General features: G+C 36.7%; 3 protein-coding genes across 7 annotated transcripts; 1 reads left to right on the forward strand and 2 right to left on the reverse strand.

The window, feature by feature from the left end:
* The first annotated feature begins 761 nt into the window (after positions 1 to 761).
* LOC113311217 lies at positions 762 to 1772 on the forward strand. Its single transcript, XM_026560061.1, has 2 exons — positions 762 to 1386; positions 1522 to 1772. Exons 1-2 carry the CDS (start codon positions 762 to 764, stop codon positions 1770 to 1772), a joined length of 876 nt encoding a protein of 291 aa, XP_026415846.1.
* A 6738-nt stretch (positions 1773 to 8510) lies between these two features.
* LOC113308821 (protein INVOLVED IN DE NOVO 2-like) lies at positions 8511 to 10719 on the reverse strand. 5 transcript variants are annotated; one of them, XM_026557279.1, is made up of 3 exons: positions 10538 to 10719; positions 9325 to 9441; positions 8511 to 9224 (listed from the first exon to the last, which is right to left on the reverse strand). In XM_026557279.1, the coding sequence occupies exon 3, from the start codon at positions 9195 to 9197 to the stop codon at positions 8706 to 8708; it is 492 nt and encodes a 163-aa protein (XP_026413064.1). In that variant the 5' UTR covers positions 9198 to 9224; positions 9325 to 9441; positions 10538 to 10719; the 3' UTR covers positions 8511 to 8705. The 5 variants fall into 5 exon arrangements, with proteins under 5 accessions (XP_026413064.1, XP_026413060.1, XP_026413062.1 ...); XM_026557275.1 differs by lacking the exon at positions 9325 to 9441; XM_026557277.1 differs by lacking the exon at positions 9325 to 9441 and having other exon boundaries at positions 8511 to 9270.
* A 965-nt stretch (positions 10720 to 11684) lies between these two features.
* LOC113308044 (B3 domain-containing protein Os05g0481400-like) lies at positions 11685 to 13516 on the reverse strand. The gene is made up of 7 exons (XM_026556513.1): positions 13297 to 13516; positions 13107 to 13160; positions 12906 to 13010; positions 12766 to 12818; positions 12514 to 12667; positions 12189 to 12401; positions 11685 to 12082 (listed from the first exon to the last, which is right to left on the reverse strand). The coding sequence occupies exons 1-7, from the start codon at positions 13363 to 13365 to the stop codon at positions 11903 to 11905; spliced, it is 828 nt and encodes a 275-aa protein (XP_026412298.1). The 5' UTR covers positions 13366 to 13516; the 3' UTR covers positions 11685 to 11902.
* Between the last annotated feature and the right edge of the window lie 246 nt (positions 13517 to 13762).

The following is a 13762-nucleotide window of genomic DNA, read 5'->3' on the forward strand; positions in this document are numbered from 1 at the left end:
AACTAATCGTTATGATCATCCACCCGAACTTCTTCGTCGAGCAAATACTAATTCTAAAAGGAAAGAAGAACGTCCAGGGCAAGGACAAATGATATTACATGGTAGAGAAACGTTGAGAGGTGAATATGAGCGCGAACGAGAAGTTTCGCGTGCAAGAGATAGACAGTGAAGAAGGGAAGAGTTAGAAGAAAGAGAATTACAAAGTGGATTGCGTCACATTGATAGTAGAAGAAGAGGACACGAACATCGTCGCATAGAAGATACGAATCAAGGTCGAGTGACACCACAAAAAAAAGAAATATCAAGACATCGATATGATTGCACAGGCAATGAAGAAAGACATGATAAAGTACAAATTGAAGAAAATACTGAAAAGCGTAGGCGAAGAAGAGAGGAAGCTGAACAACAGGAGATACAAGAGGCATACACCAAAACAATCATGATAATAGATTGAGACAAGCAAGGCTAAAAAGACCTATGCAAGAATATTTGAATCAATCACCAGCAAAGAAATTCTCAGGGAGATGGCATAATTAAGAGAAATGATGACTGCAAAAAGAAATGATGGGAGAAGACAACTAGAGGAAGCAGTGGAGGAAGCTGGAAAAACTCCATTTACAAAAGAAATTCAAAGAGCACCGATACCATCTAAGTGTAGTTTACCAGCATTTACAAGTATATTTGATGGTAGTGCATGTGCGATCCAACATGTGAAAGCTTACTCTAGATGTTTATTGCAGTGAGAAAATTATGATGCAGTAATGTGCAAGTATTTTGCTGCAAGTTTAGCAGGTGAATCTTTGAAGTGGTTTGAAGGACTACCTGTAGAGTGCATTAGTTCGTTTCATCATTTACAAAACATCTTTTTGGGGCAGTACATAAGTAATAACCTATCAAGACCGGGGCTTGAAACTGCATTTGGACTTCGCAGAAGAACAAATGAAAGCTTACGTCATCTAACGACTCGCTGGAGAACAATGTGTATGGGAATGGGAAGGTGGGTGGACGAGAGACATCTTATTCTTGCATTCATTAATGCTCTCTTTGCAACAGACCTATTGTACACCCAAATTTTCAGAGTAAATGATACAATTACAATGTCGGAATTACGCGAATTTCAAGAAGAATATATAGCCCTCGAGGAAAAGCAAAGAGACATGAAATCTTACCCAGTTGCAATATCAGATTCGAAAGGTGGAAATACAAGCTTACTTCCGAGACTCACAAATGCTGTTGCGAGTACATCGCAGAGAAATCAAGGAAGGAGTAATGCAGAAATGGAACAAAAGTTAGTGGCTATGGGCAGTGCAGATCAAGCAGAGTTTGAAAAAGAGTACATAGACAAACAACTTCAAAAATATGGAAGTAATGATACAGTTCAGCCAGGTAGCTATGCAGGACAGCAAACAAATTATAACAAGAAAGCTGGAAGAATAGTGTGGGAACAAGTAAATCTGCCGAAATTAAACACTACAGTGGATAAAGTATGGGAAGCTGCTCTCCTAATGGATGATATTCCAGAACCACATAATGCAGGCGAAGAGCCACCACCAGGGAGGAGGAGTAAAGAATTTTGTGTCTATCACAGATTCCATGGTCATACAACAAGTAACTGCATAAATGTGAGGAAGATTATATTGCGAATGATCGAGCAGGGGAAGTTGGACCACTTTCTACTAAATCAAACAGGAAATTTACCACCACCACCATCTCAAGGAAATAAATATGGAAAGGAAATGAATAGGAACACATTTGTTATTGAGGTGGAGTGAAGGCAAAGAATCTATTTTGTAACTCGATCACACATTCATTCAAAAACATAGAAGATTTTCATGATAATATCTTAAGTCGAGTATATACAAGAGATGATGAAGGAAGGGAAATTTTCAACCTGGAAAAAATACCATCTTTGAAGGACTGGAAAAAGCAGAAAATTTCATTCAGCGCAGATGAAGTTACAGAATGAAAAGCGTCACATGAGTGCCCGTTGGTGGTAAGATTGGGAATTAACCCAAAACCATTAGAAGAAGATGAAGAAGAAAATGAGAAAAACACCTGGGCGATAAATAGAATTCTTATAGACACCGGAAGTTCTGTCGATATTCTATTTTATCACACATACAAAACAATGGGTGGCAGAGATGATGAATTGATCCCCTCAACGTCCAAAATCTATGGTTTTAATGGCTCTGCGAAGAAACCAAAAGGGGAGGTGACTATGAGAATTCTTCTACAAAGCTTATCAACAGATATCACATTCTGTGTAGTGGATGTTGAATCACCATATAATGTTCTAACTGGAAGACCATGGATGCATGGTATACTAGCTGTTGCATCAACTTTTCATCAGTGTATCAAGTTTCCTTTATCGAAGGGTGTTGGAATTATAAGAGGGGACACGGTTGAAAGTAAAAGTTTTCAAGAAATTGATATTGATAGATGCGAAGCAAGGGAGTCTAAGCGAAGAAATTGGCAAAAGAATGCAGCCGATAGTAAATGAGCAGAGAGATTAATGGTTGATGTTTGAGGAAGTCTATGAAGTTGAGTAACAAGTATGTAAACTACTGAAGTTTGATTATATGGTAATGTTTAACATCAAAAATCAATAGGAGGAAAGAAAACAAAATTCGATGGAAAGTTCGTGGTGGAAGAAAATTAGCCGAAGAAATCAACCATTAAACATGTGCGAATTTCGGTAAAATTAGTCAATTAACGGAAGCAGTAAAAATGGATAATAAAAGATGCAGATGAATAGAAACAAGAGCAACAAAATAAGTGGAGACAAAACATCATAAGGTGGACGGCACAAGGATGTACGCACAATGCCAGTCGAATGATTATAAACATGTGCGATTTTCGGAAGAATCAAAAATGAAGAAGACAAATGCATATAATGAATGTGTATGATTTTCTTTGAGTAAGATGATTCAATAACAACATTTATGTACTAGAGTTGATTGAAATGAAAAACTTTAAATTCATATGGAAAATCCATAATAATAAAATACAAAGAGAAATCTTTAAAATAAGACCTTTATTAAAGGCTACAGAAAATAATATTTATTATCAGATTAGATAGGAATCCAAATATGGCGTGCACCCTAGTTCACTCATATGCAAGAGGAAAAATAGTAAGACCTAACGCACGTCATAATTGGAAAGACGTAGAAGGCATGACTCAAGGGAAGGCTACACCGAACCCGGAACTTGAGTTGTGGAGATTTGAGGTGATAATTAAACGATAATTCCTATCCGGGAGAGATACCTTAAATTTTCAATCTAAGATACTAATCTTAGATTGAGAGCCTAAGGTGAGAAAGGCTCTCCTAAGGAGTGCAGAAACTCGATCAGGGCACCGAGGTACACGGTTGTCAAGAGTGTCCGGGACGTCTGGAGCGTGCCTTTCCACTCTTGACAAGTCCTGACTATGATGCACTCGGTCCGAAGATACCCCACTTAGGGTGCGACCTTGCTGCCATAAACCCTATAGGTAGTGTATGCGAGATTGGGAAACAAACTGGTTGTTGAAAATCCGAATGGGAAGAGCCATAATCCTGACCATATATAGGTAAGTTTCCTTGAAAGGGTATCCAGGGGGAAGATAAGGACGGAACCCTCCATTAGGGAGCTGAATTGTGTCAAAAGACGTAAATGTCCCAAGAATTTTACTCATGGGAGTATTAAGGCAGTCGTTACTATGGTGTAACGACTGCCTGCGATTTAATCGCACATAAAAGAGGCAACATAAGACCTTTACATAGGAAGGCACAAATAAGACCTCATGAATAATACATAAAGTTAATTCTAAAAGTTTCCCATATGCTCGCACCGAGAGAATTTCTGGATAAAAGATAGCAATTATTTTAGTATATCAAAGATACGACAAATAACAAGAGGTAAGAATGGGAATGCGAAGGAAGTGTTATTTGCCACGTTTTGATTGTCTTACTTGCATATGAAGAAGTCAAAAATATGAAACGAAGAAAAGAAGGATCGTATTAAAAAGATAAAAGCTGAATTTACAAGTATATTACAATAAGAAGAAGCAATCAATTTTCATCTTCCTCATTTCACTCAGACTTAGAATCGTTAACTTCTTCTTCAGAATCTTCTTCTCCATCAGTAACTTGGATATCAGGAATAGGAACATTTTCAGGAATCACTAGAAAGTGGTACTTCGACAGAGGAATGCCGTTCTCTACACAAACTCTCTTAACAGCAGCCTCACGAGAACGATTAGCATCGTTACTGTTGTTCTTGACTAAGTTAAACTAATTCTGCTTCAGTTGCTGATACTTTGAATTACGAGCAGACAATTCTTCTTCATTAGCATCTAAGAGAGTTTCTAGTTCTAGTTTCTAGTTCTGAAATTCTCTTTTGTTGTTCATTCTCTTTCTCTGCGAAGCATTAACAAAAGAGTTAAGAGATATAAAAAAATGATATATATAAATGAAGATCAAAGAACAACAGATGACCTTTATAATTGGAAAAAATGTCTGCGACCAGTGTAGAATGCTCAGTATGAAGACTAACATTTACACCTAAATTATTTCTAGAATCGTTCAGAACTCTAACAGCCCAATTGAACTCAGCTTCACTTTCTATAAGGAGTTGAGATCGAACTAAGTTTCTTTCCTCAACAAAAATATCTCTCTCATGACAAGATGAATCACGTTCTATCTTAATCTGAATAAAGGATTCTTGAAATTTTTCTAATGCTTTCGCACCCCTAAGAGCAATTTCATCTTTTTCAGTAATAAGATCGTTCTTCTTCGCCTCCAATATTTGAACTGCTTCTTTCTCTTCATAAAAGCGTCGTTTAAAATTGTTCGCAACGGATAATGCATTTTTATGGCGTTCTCTAAGGGTAGTATACTTTAATCTTAATTATTCTAAGCTAAGGTTTTCAAATCCTCGAGTGGGGTAATTACTTAAAGAGAAATTGAGATGTTCTAAAAGAGTTTCAGCATCGGGAAGATTAGCCGCTTCATCTGAAAGGTTATATAGGTCTGCGAAGACAATCAAGTAAGAAATATGAATTATTGCATAAAAGAAAAAGAGTGAGAAAGTCTGAGCTACATACCAATGAGTTCCTTGTTTCTTTCTCGAGATTGGAGAACCAATTGAGAATTAGTTGAATTCTCATTCCTAAGTTTTGTATTCTCGTTCACAAGGTTCACATTCGCATCTGAAAGAGTAGACTTCTCATGTTTCAGTCTGGTATTCTCATCTTGTAACTTGCGAAGTTTTCTATCATTATCTAAAGAAATTGCATAAGATATGCGGGCACCCTGCAAATATAAAAATATTATAAGCAAATGTTGCAAATAAGGAACAGATCAAAAATAAATGTTGTAGAGTATTACCAAGCCATTCATTGCAAATTGAAAATCTGGATTTATCGCAGAGGCAACTCCGCGAAGAGATCGATCCCCCAAATCAGGAACAGTACAAATCTTTGAGATCATTTGGAAGGCACGTTCTGTTTCATCATCATCAAGAGTAGCAAGAGCATCTCCAGAAAAAAGATCAAACAGCTTTTGACGATATGAATCAATCGAAACTTCTTCTTCAGAAGCTAGAGTATTTTCATCCGAAGATTCAGAGCCTGAAGAAGAATCATATCTCGCACGCTTCCTAGAGACATCCTCTTTCAATGAGGTTTTTTTAGGTAAATTTTTTAAAGCGGGTTTCTTAGGGACTCTCTTGCTTTTTCCTAAAGTCTTATCGCTCAACGGATTCACCTGCAAGAATAATCAAGATAAGTAACAGAGGCAACAATATTGTTAAAATAGGAAGTGTGTTTCTTATTTATTTATTCTGCGAAGTTCATACCTTGAGCGAAGTATTGACCTTTGAGGCATCCTGCGAAAGAGAATAAATAAAATATAAGAAAGTTACAAAGATTTAAAATTGGGTTAAGAGGATCACATACCATTACTTTCTTTTCCTCATTTTCGAGTAATTTAAATTCCTAAGGTTGATAAGGGGGAAAATCTTCGGGAAGAGGATTGTCCGAACCATCCGCAGCTCTACCAGAAACAAAGGACCCTTACAAGATGACAAGACAATTAAGCCAACTGGAATCATTAGATCTGCGAGCAGCACGATTAGAGTTTGAATTCCAATCCACATCTCGCATTATTTTATCATCTTCGGCGATACCGTCTGCTCTCCTTACGCGAACAACCCATTTAGTCACTTTTCTTTTCATAATAGCGATATAATAATTCTTGAAGAAATTATCAAGAGTGTACTCAGCAGGATCTATGACTTTGTCACGATGAATTTCTTTTCACACTTCCTCGGGATAAGAATTTCCAAGACCAGCTGCGCGACGAGCATACTCTAAAGGTATCCTAATAGCATCACCACTCAATTGAAATATTCCTCGTGCGAATCTTTTATCATCAAGAATTCTATTGAACAAAGGAATATTAGGGTTATATAAAGGGATTGGCAGATTGAAGTTGACCTAACGATACGATGATTTTTTGGTTACTCCACTCCTCATATCTAATTAGATCAAGGTTTAATTTGGATGCGAAGTTACAAGAAGGAGGAAAGGAGAGTTCATAACCCCTTTGATTAAAGTCGGTTTTCATTCTGTTGAATTCGATCTCCATCTTTTTACCAGCAGGAGCCATAAAGAATGGGAATGAAGGATATGAATTTGCAGAGAAGGTGAAAAAGAACGAAGAAGGTAAAAAGAAGATAAAAGAAGAAAATGTATGGGGAAGAGAATATACAGGAAAGAGCGACCCGTTTTTCAAGATTTACCCTCATTAATGCGAAGAAATAAACGGATAAAAACTTGCGGTTAAAAAAGACGTGTCAAAAAATGAGTGGTTAAAGGGACACGCGTACACAAGAAGAACTTGAAACCCGGATAACTGTCGGCAAAGCAAAATGGAAAAAGATAGGCAGGTGCGATTTTAAAAAGAAGAATTTCTCATATCGCTCACTTTGAAGAATAAGCGACATGAGAAGAGGCAAATGTAGGAGTTAAATATCGCACACGTTAATTACTACGCGAAGTGAAGAGTACAACATACGCGAGGAGCATCGCACACAGCAAATTGAGATGACACACCAGATGATGTCAGCAAAGTCACTAGTAAAGTGTGAAGAATTACGCGATGAAGTAAGTTATGCGAAGATGAGCGATTGTATATGAGCGAATATGTCGCACAGCGATCCCGAAAATAAAGGGCTTCTTAGATGTCATCCACTATATAAAATCCTATATAAAGGAGAGAGCCATGGTTTCTGGGAGGATTCTAGAACAAGTCTTGTAAGAGAGATTGGAAGAGAGAGAAAGTGAGTTTAGATTTAAAAAGAGTTTTTGTTAGGTTTCCATATGTTTTGTAAGCGATTTGAATATTCAATTAATAAAATAATTGTCCATGATGATCGCATAGAAATCTTACACCTATAATTGTGGCTGTTTTTTAAGAGAAATTTTGAAGATGAAAATTTTTAGATATATATGGGCAGGTTTTATGAATTTGGGTCTTGATATATATATATATATATATATATATATATATATAAAGAAACAAAAAACAGGAGATGAATGTATGTAGAAGAACTTCTTCTACTCTGTAAAGAAACAAAAAACAGGAGTTGGGTGATGAGGAAAACTAACAAGTAGTGTGTACTATGAGTCAAGATGATAATGTAAAAAGAAACTAAACACCAATCAGTCAGTATAAAGAGATAAAGAAGAAGACCCACCCGCCACTACGGATTTCAAAGCTTCTTTGTAAAAACTAGTTACTCCATATGTTTTCGGTTTTGAAATCTGGAGATGCACGTCAAAAGAAAAAAAAGAATGGTGAAATGCTGCCTTTGATGTGAATATCATCTAATTACCCAAGGGGTCCATCAGTGATCACTCCTCTTTTGGTCCATCATGCATATATCAATCCATTGTGGAGTCATGGAATCTCTACTACTCTCTCACTGTCAACTTTTGAGATGGTGAAATATAATTTTGGACATGATATTTGAAAAATTAAACAAATATAATGGACATATGTGAGATGTTTCCGTCGCACCACTAGCTACTATGATGTAAGGTTGCTGGCCCATGCAGTAGCATTTGGATCCACCATGACCAACTTTTAAGTGTTCTGTCAACATTTTGTGACTTCAGCAAGTGGAAGATACTCTTGTTGATGGATCATACTGTGCATCTTACAACCAAAACTGACACAGTTCCATTGCATTCTATTGCCACTCTACTTGCGAAAGTACTCTCTCACAATGTGTTGGCCATTGTATCACACCACCAAAATAAAATAATACAAGATTTAATTCCTTGTCAACCATTTTTTTTAATGATTTTGAATTTGACTGGACATGTTTGTTCAGAGAGTAGTTTTTGCTGTAATCTCTTAAGCGCCCTGCTAATCTCTTCTTGTATCTTTCGCGGTTGATATCTTGGTTACCTATATTATCTTCGCCTTTTTAAGAAAATGAAATGAAAAGCTCAACCAGAGAAAATGAAAGAAACATTTCCTCTTGAATGTTTTTATACATTCGCAGTGTATGATTCTGCATAGATCTCTCTTGGACGACTCTTTAATTTACAATTGTGAATTTAATGGTATAATGTATTAGGAACAAGCCCACGAAAACCAGAATGCTTAATTGAACAGTATTGGGAGGGAACCTGATTAAGAAAGTTCATTATAATGTTATTAGAAAATATCAGCGGTAGTTTTTAGGTCTCCATTTTTTCTCAGGTGTTCAGCAACAATATTTCCAGCATCGTAGTCATCATCTCGCGCCACCCAGCCATACAGACTAGTCTCATAGTGCTTCTTTGCATACCAATCTCGCTTCCCATGATGATCCGCTTCAAAGAACTTCTCGAACGACATTGGATTGTGAAACCCAGGCCAGTCTTTGTTAGAAATTACAATAGCGAAACCTGAATGACCACGACAATTCCAAAGAGGCTGCACCTTCACTGGATTAAACCCTTGCCTTATGAACTGGTCTCTGAGCTTAGAACCACTTTCTCCTATATATTTTCCATCTTTCAATTCGGTAGGAAGGTTCGCAACAACACCCATCCAAGGATAGACAAAAAGTTCATCACGGTTCAGCTCAGCAGGTGGATCAGCCTCAACGTCAGGCTGAGCTTGAACCACTACTGGTGCTAGCTCCGTCTCCGGATATCTAGACATCCTTTTTGGCTAATATCTACTCCTACTCTGTAAACATCCTTCAAATTGTAAGCAGTCTCTACATTGAAACAATCTAAAAGCACAAGCACTAAGAAGTTAGTAAACTCAAAATCACGCAGTTCACAACCTGCACAGTAATGCAAGCCTCTCCAACTTTCAGCTATCTACATTGTTTCGTACAACTAAAGCAGGTAATGAAAACCTCGCAGAAAATAACTCCTACTAATCCCTTACAATCGTTTTCCTAAATGTACAAAACTGAACAATGTCAACTACAGAACTCATGCTTGCCAAAAAGAAAACATATATATCTAATAAGAAAACTGACAAAATCTTAAAGATAAACAAATTTTTCGCCAGTGCAGTATAATACTACTGCCTGATCTAGTAGGAATACACAACATATGCAGGTTAAAAGAAAAATCAACTTCAACGAAAACATTTTCATGCAGAATAATTAGTATTAACAGAGATCAAGAACGTAATCATACTGACAAACAAAACGAAAAAACCAAACAGGTAGTCTCCATAAACCAATTGAGTATAGATTTCATACTTAACAAAGACAATAGAGGAAGTTATATCACTTAAATAATCCGACAATTCCAAAACATTCAATTCAAACTAACAAAATCCTCCTGCAAAACATATCATCCATGACCATATGAACAAATTTTTGTATACAAATTAAAGTAAATAAACAGCATCAAGAGTAAAAATCATTTCCACTACAATAAATCATTTAGGCATACTCAATACACTCAGTATCAACATAATCAAGACAACATAATTGGTAGGATACAATGTACCAAATAGTAGATACGAACTACACTGTGTAGTCTACACATGCTCAGATTTGAAGAAAAATCAACTTCCGAACAACAATCTCCCATGTAAAATACTAAAACACACTCAAAATCAGCAAAATCCAACTTACACAGTGTGAAAATTAGGGGAAATAAGCCAAACATACTCAGATTTGGTGAAAAACCAACTCCATCCAGAAAAATTCCATGTAACAACACTAAACAAACTAAGAACAAACAAGATAAACCCAAAATCATGCTTACTGGTAAATACAATGTCAAAATCAAGGTAGAATAAACAAAAACATACTTAGATTTAACGAAAAATCATTTCCCCTAACAGAAATTTCAAGTAACAAAAACATAACCAAAATCGGTGAAAAACAGTCCAAAAAAATTAGCAAATAAACAAACGCATTCACTAAATTAACAAGATCAAGACTAAAACAACACAAAAAAACAGAAAAACAAACAAAATCGAAACAGAAACATGCAAAAATCGAAACAAAATCAAAGAGTTGGGGTTTTTCTTACTTAAAAATCCAAGATCTCATAACAAAACTCCTTCGTTCACAACAAACAAGATCGGAAACTCTAGTAGTAGTGGGGGATTTACAGAAAAGGATTTGTAAGGTTAATTGTTGTTGTATTGATGAAGATGAAACTTAGACAAATTCTCTTGTTTATAGAAGAAACTTAAATGAAACTGTGTAATGTGGTTGAGGAGGTGTTTGGTAGCAGCACATGCATAGCATTAAACCTTTAATAATGCTTACTCTATAAAAATAGAAAGCAATCAAAAAAGTGAACCATTCCTTAAAAATCGAAACAATAAACGAACGGTGAAATGTGGTTGAGGAGTAACACTGTATGATTCATCACACAAATTATTTCTTCGAAGTGAAAATCTCAATCTCACACGTCTGGTGGAAAAAAAAATCTAAATATTACTTCTTCGGATCCAATGCAAACACCAAATTACTTTCACTGTCAGAAGAAAACTTGTAAATACTTACTCAGTGACTTTGGATCATTTCTCTTCAACGATGGAAAATAGCACTGCATTCGAAACTCTTTTTGGAATCTGAATATGTCATGTTACAGTTTCTTATTCAGTGAATGGATATCATGTTATTTCAAATTAGAAAAAAGGTGAAAGGAATTTTACAACTGAAACTAAATCATATACGTGAAATCCAAACATAGCTTGAAGCCATTCCAAAATGTCTCCATTCCTCTTGGTCCGTCCCCGAGGGATACATGACAGACCACGACGAAGGGCATATATGTACAACAGCTTGAATCAGCTGGAATCTGAAAAAGAGAGTAATGACCCTAATCCCTTCAAGGTGTAATTTGTGTAATGGACTTTAATTATGATTATATGCATAGAGAAGACTTATCTCTTTTCAATGGCCTAAGTTTTTTGGGTAATGAAATTTAACCACAATTCATCAAATAGTTAGGCTATTTTTGATAACTTCAGAGATTCGGTGCAGTTTCCAAATCACAATGCTGAAATTTGCTATTAGATTTCAACGCCATTCTTGGTACACACATGATGATAGTCATAGAATTCCTCCCGGAATTCAGGGAATTCAACTGAATGTTTTTCCCTGTTTGGATCAACGAAAGAATGTAGCACCAACCAAATTACCAAAATCAACTTAAAGGTTGCCAGATTCATTATAAAATATCCGTTGCAAAATGCAGATGGCGCACAAATTAAATTATAAACATGCAGCAGTTACCAAATACTAGACATATGGCTTTTGACAGTAACATAAGAAATAACCCTAACAAGAAACAAGTTTAGAACCGAAACCATCTAAGGTTAGTAGGTGTATGGCACCTCCAAAATCAAACGGCAGATGAGATCAGTTTAATTCCACCTAAAAATCACTCTCCAGCTTTCTTAGAATTTCTAGTTTTTCTTTCTCTAGGTTGGGTAGTGTTTTCAGCAGCCGCTTCAACCATATCCTCCTTTGCATCAGACTTCTTCCCTTTACCTCCTTTAGCTTTTTTCTTCCCTTTAAGAAGGCCTTCATCACCCGTGCCAATCCCTTTAAATATATGAACCTGTACATACGCTTTAAACAATTATCTTTGAACTGCATAAATATTTATCATTCAAAAGATCCACTTACAATATCTGCCGCGATCATTCCAATGGATAAAAACCTACCTTTAATCTTGCTGGCTCAGTAAGCTCAAAAATGAGGGCATCACCATCATCCAGTTTGTGAGCCTCTGCGAAGGCTTTCCAGCCACCGCTGAGACCAGCATTTTCCTTCTCTCCAGTGTAGACTACATCAAACTCAGCACCTTTTGCATCCTCTAACACAACAACCGTTTTCTCCCCGGGTAAGTATTTCTTGCAGAAATCGCGGGGCACATTCTAAAACATATGAAGAAGCAATTATATTTCAGTTTATTTTCTTTTTCTTTTGCGCTTCCTCTGAAAGTGATTGACAATATTGTGAATTCAGAGAACTATAAATTCATATTACCAGCCAGAAGCCATTGTAGACATGAGACTGGAGCATTGACTTGACATAAGATGGGTTAGCAGATGGCACATGACGAACTCGATAATCCTCAGCATGCTTAATCACCTTGGCTCGTTGTGCTTCTGTAGCCACTTTCTCGTGCGGTTTTTTTACTCTGAGCAATGCCATTTGTAAAGTATAATCAGCACGTAAACACATTGAACGCAAACCCCATCATATCAAACAGAGATCAAGTGCAATTAGATACTTAACCTTGTTGAGAAGCCTGATCTCGGCTTTTTCCGTGCAGGACGGTCCTCAATAAACTGACAAAAATCACATAAGTTTGTCAAATTTACAAACTCGATTACAAACATAAATGAACTTTATAGATGTAGTAGTAGTCTTCTTACCTCTTCCGCATAGGAAGTAACTGTGGTATGAGGACGCGAAGAACGTCTCACCAAATTAGGGTCTACAGGAGCTGGAGCCCTAGGTTTAGCTATAGCCTTTGGTTTCTGTATCATTAACATGGAAAGACACAATCAAACAACATTATGGCCTTTAATTTATGCTCCTTAGACAAAAAAAAGGGGGGGTTTTAGAAAACTTACTGGCTTTGTAGCTTGATCAGTTAGACTCTTGGCAATCTTGGCAACACCCAAATCCTTCAAGCATATGAAAACACAAAGAAATTGAGATCAAAATACATCATTTACAGAAACCCAGTTTACTATCGAGGCCGAGAAAATGAATATGGCGGTGCTAGGTTAGAAAAGGGGGTGGGTTTAGGGTTTTACTGACCTGAAATCTTCTTAGGTTTTCTTCCATACGTTGTTTTCTTGCTTCTTCATAGAAGTTAGCATCGGCCATTGGGAGATCAGAAAGTTGAAGCTCGATCGCCTGTGAATCAATTTTGTTGAAGAGGAAACTGGAAATGAAAGTCGGCGCCTTTCTCTTAGGGATTTAAGAAGCGAAAATGGTTTTACATACCCCCACTACCTTCCCCACACCTATTCCCCTCAAGTTGAGGGATGTTTGTTTCCCATGGGTCAATTTTAAGGCAACGGGTAAATGTTTAGTTTCAGAGCTACACCTCCAAGAGGCCCATTTGGAGGTGTAAAATGGACCGTGCCGCAACTACAAAAATAGTAAAAACATGTAAATTCTATGGGTAAATGTATGTTTTCTATGGGAAAATTTTAAGGCAACGTGTAAATTTTTAGCTTTCTACACCTCCAAGAGTCCCCTTGATAGTAAAAACATGGTG

Source organism: Papaver somniferum, chromosome 9, assembly GCF_003573695.1.
Source record: "Papaver somniferum cultivar HN1 chromosome 9, ASM357369v1, whole genome shotgun sequence".
Taxonomy (NCBI): domain Eukaryota; kingdom Viridiplantae; phylum Streptophyta; class Magnoliopsida; order Ranunculales; family Papaveraceae; genus Papaver; species Papaver somniferum.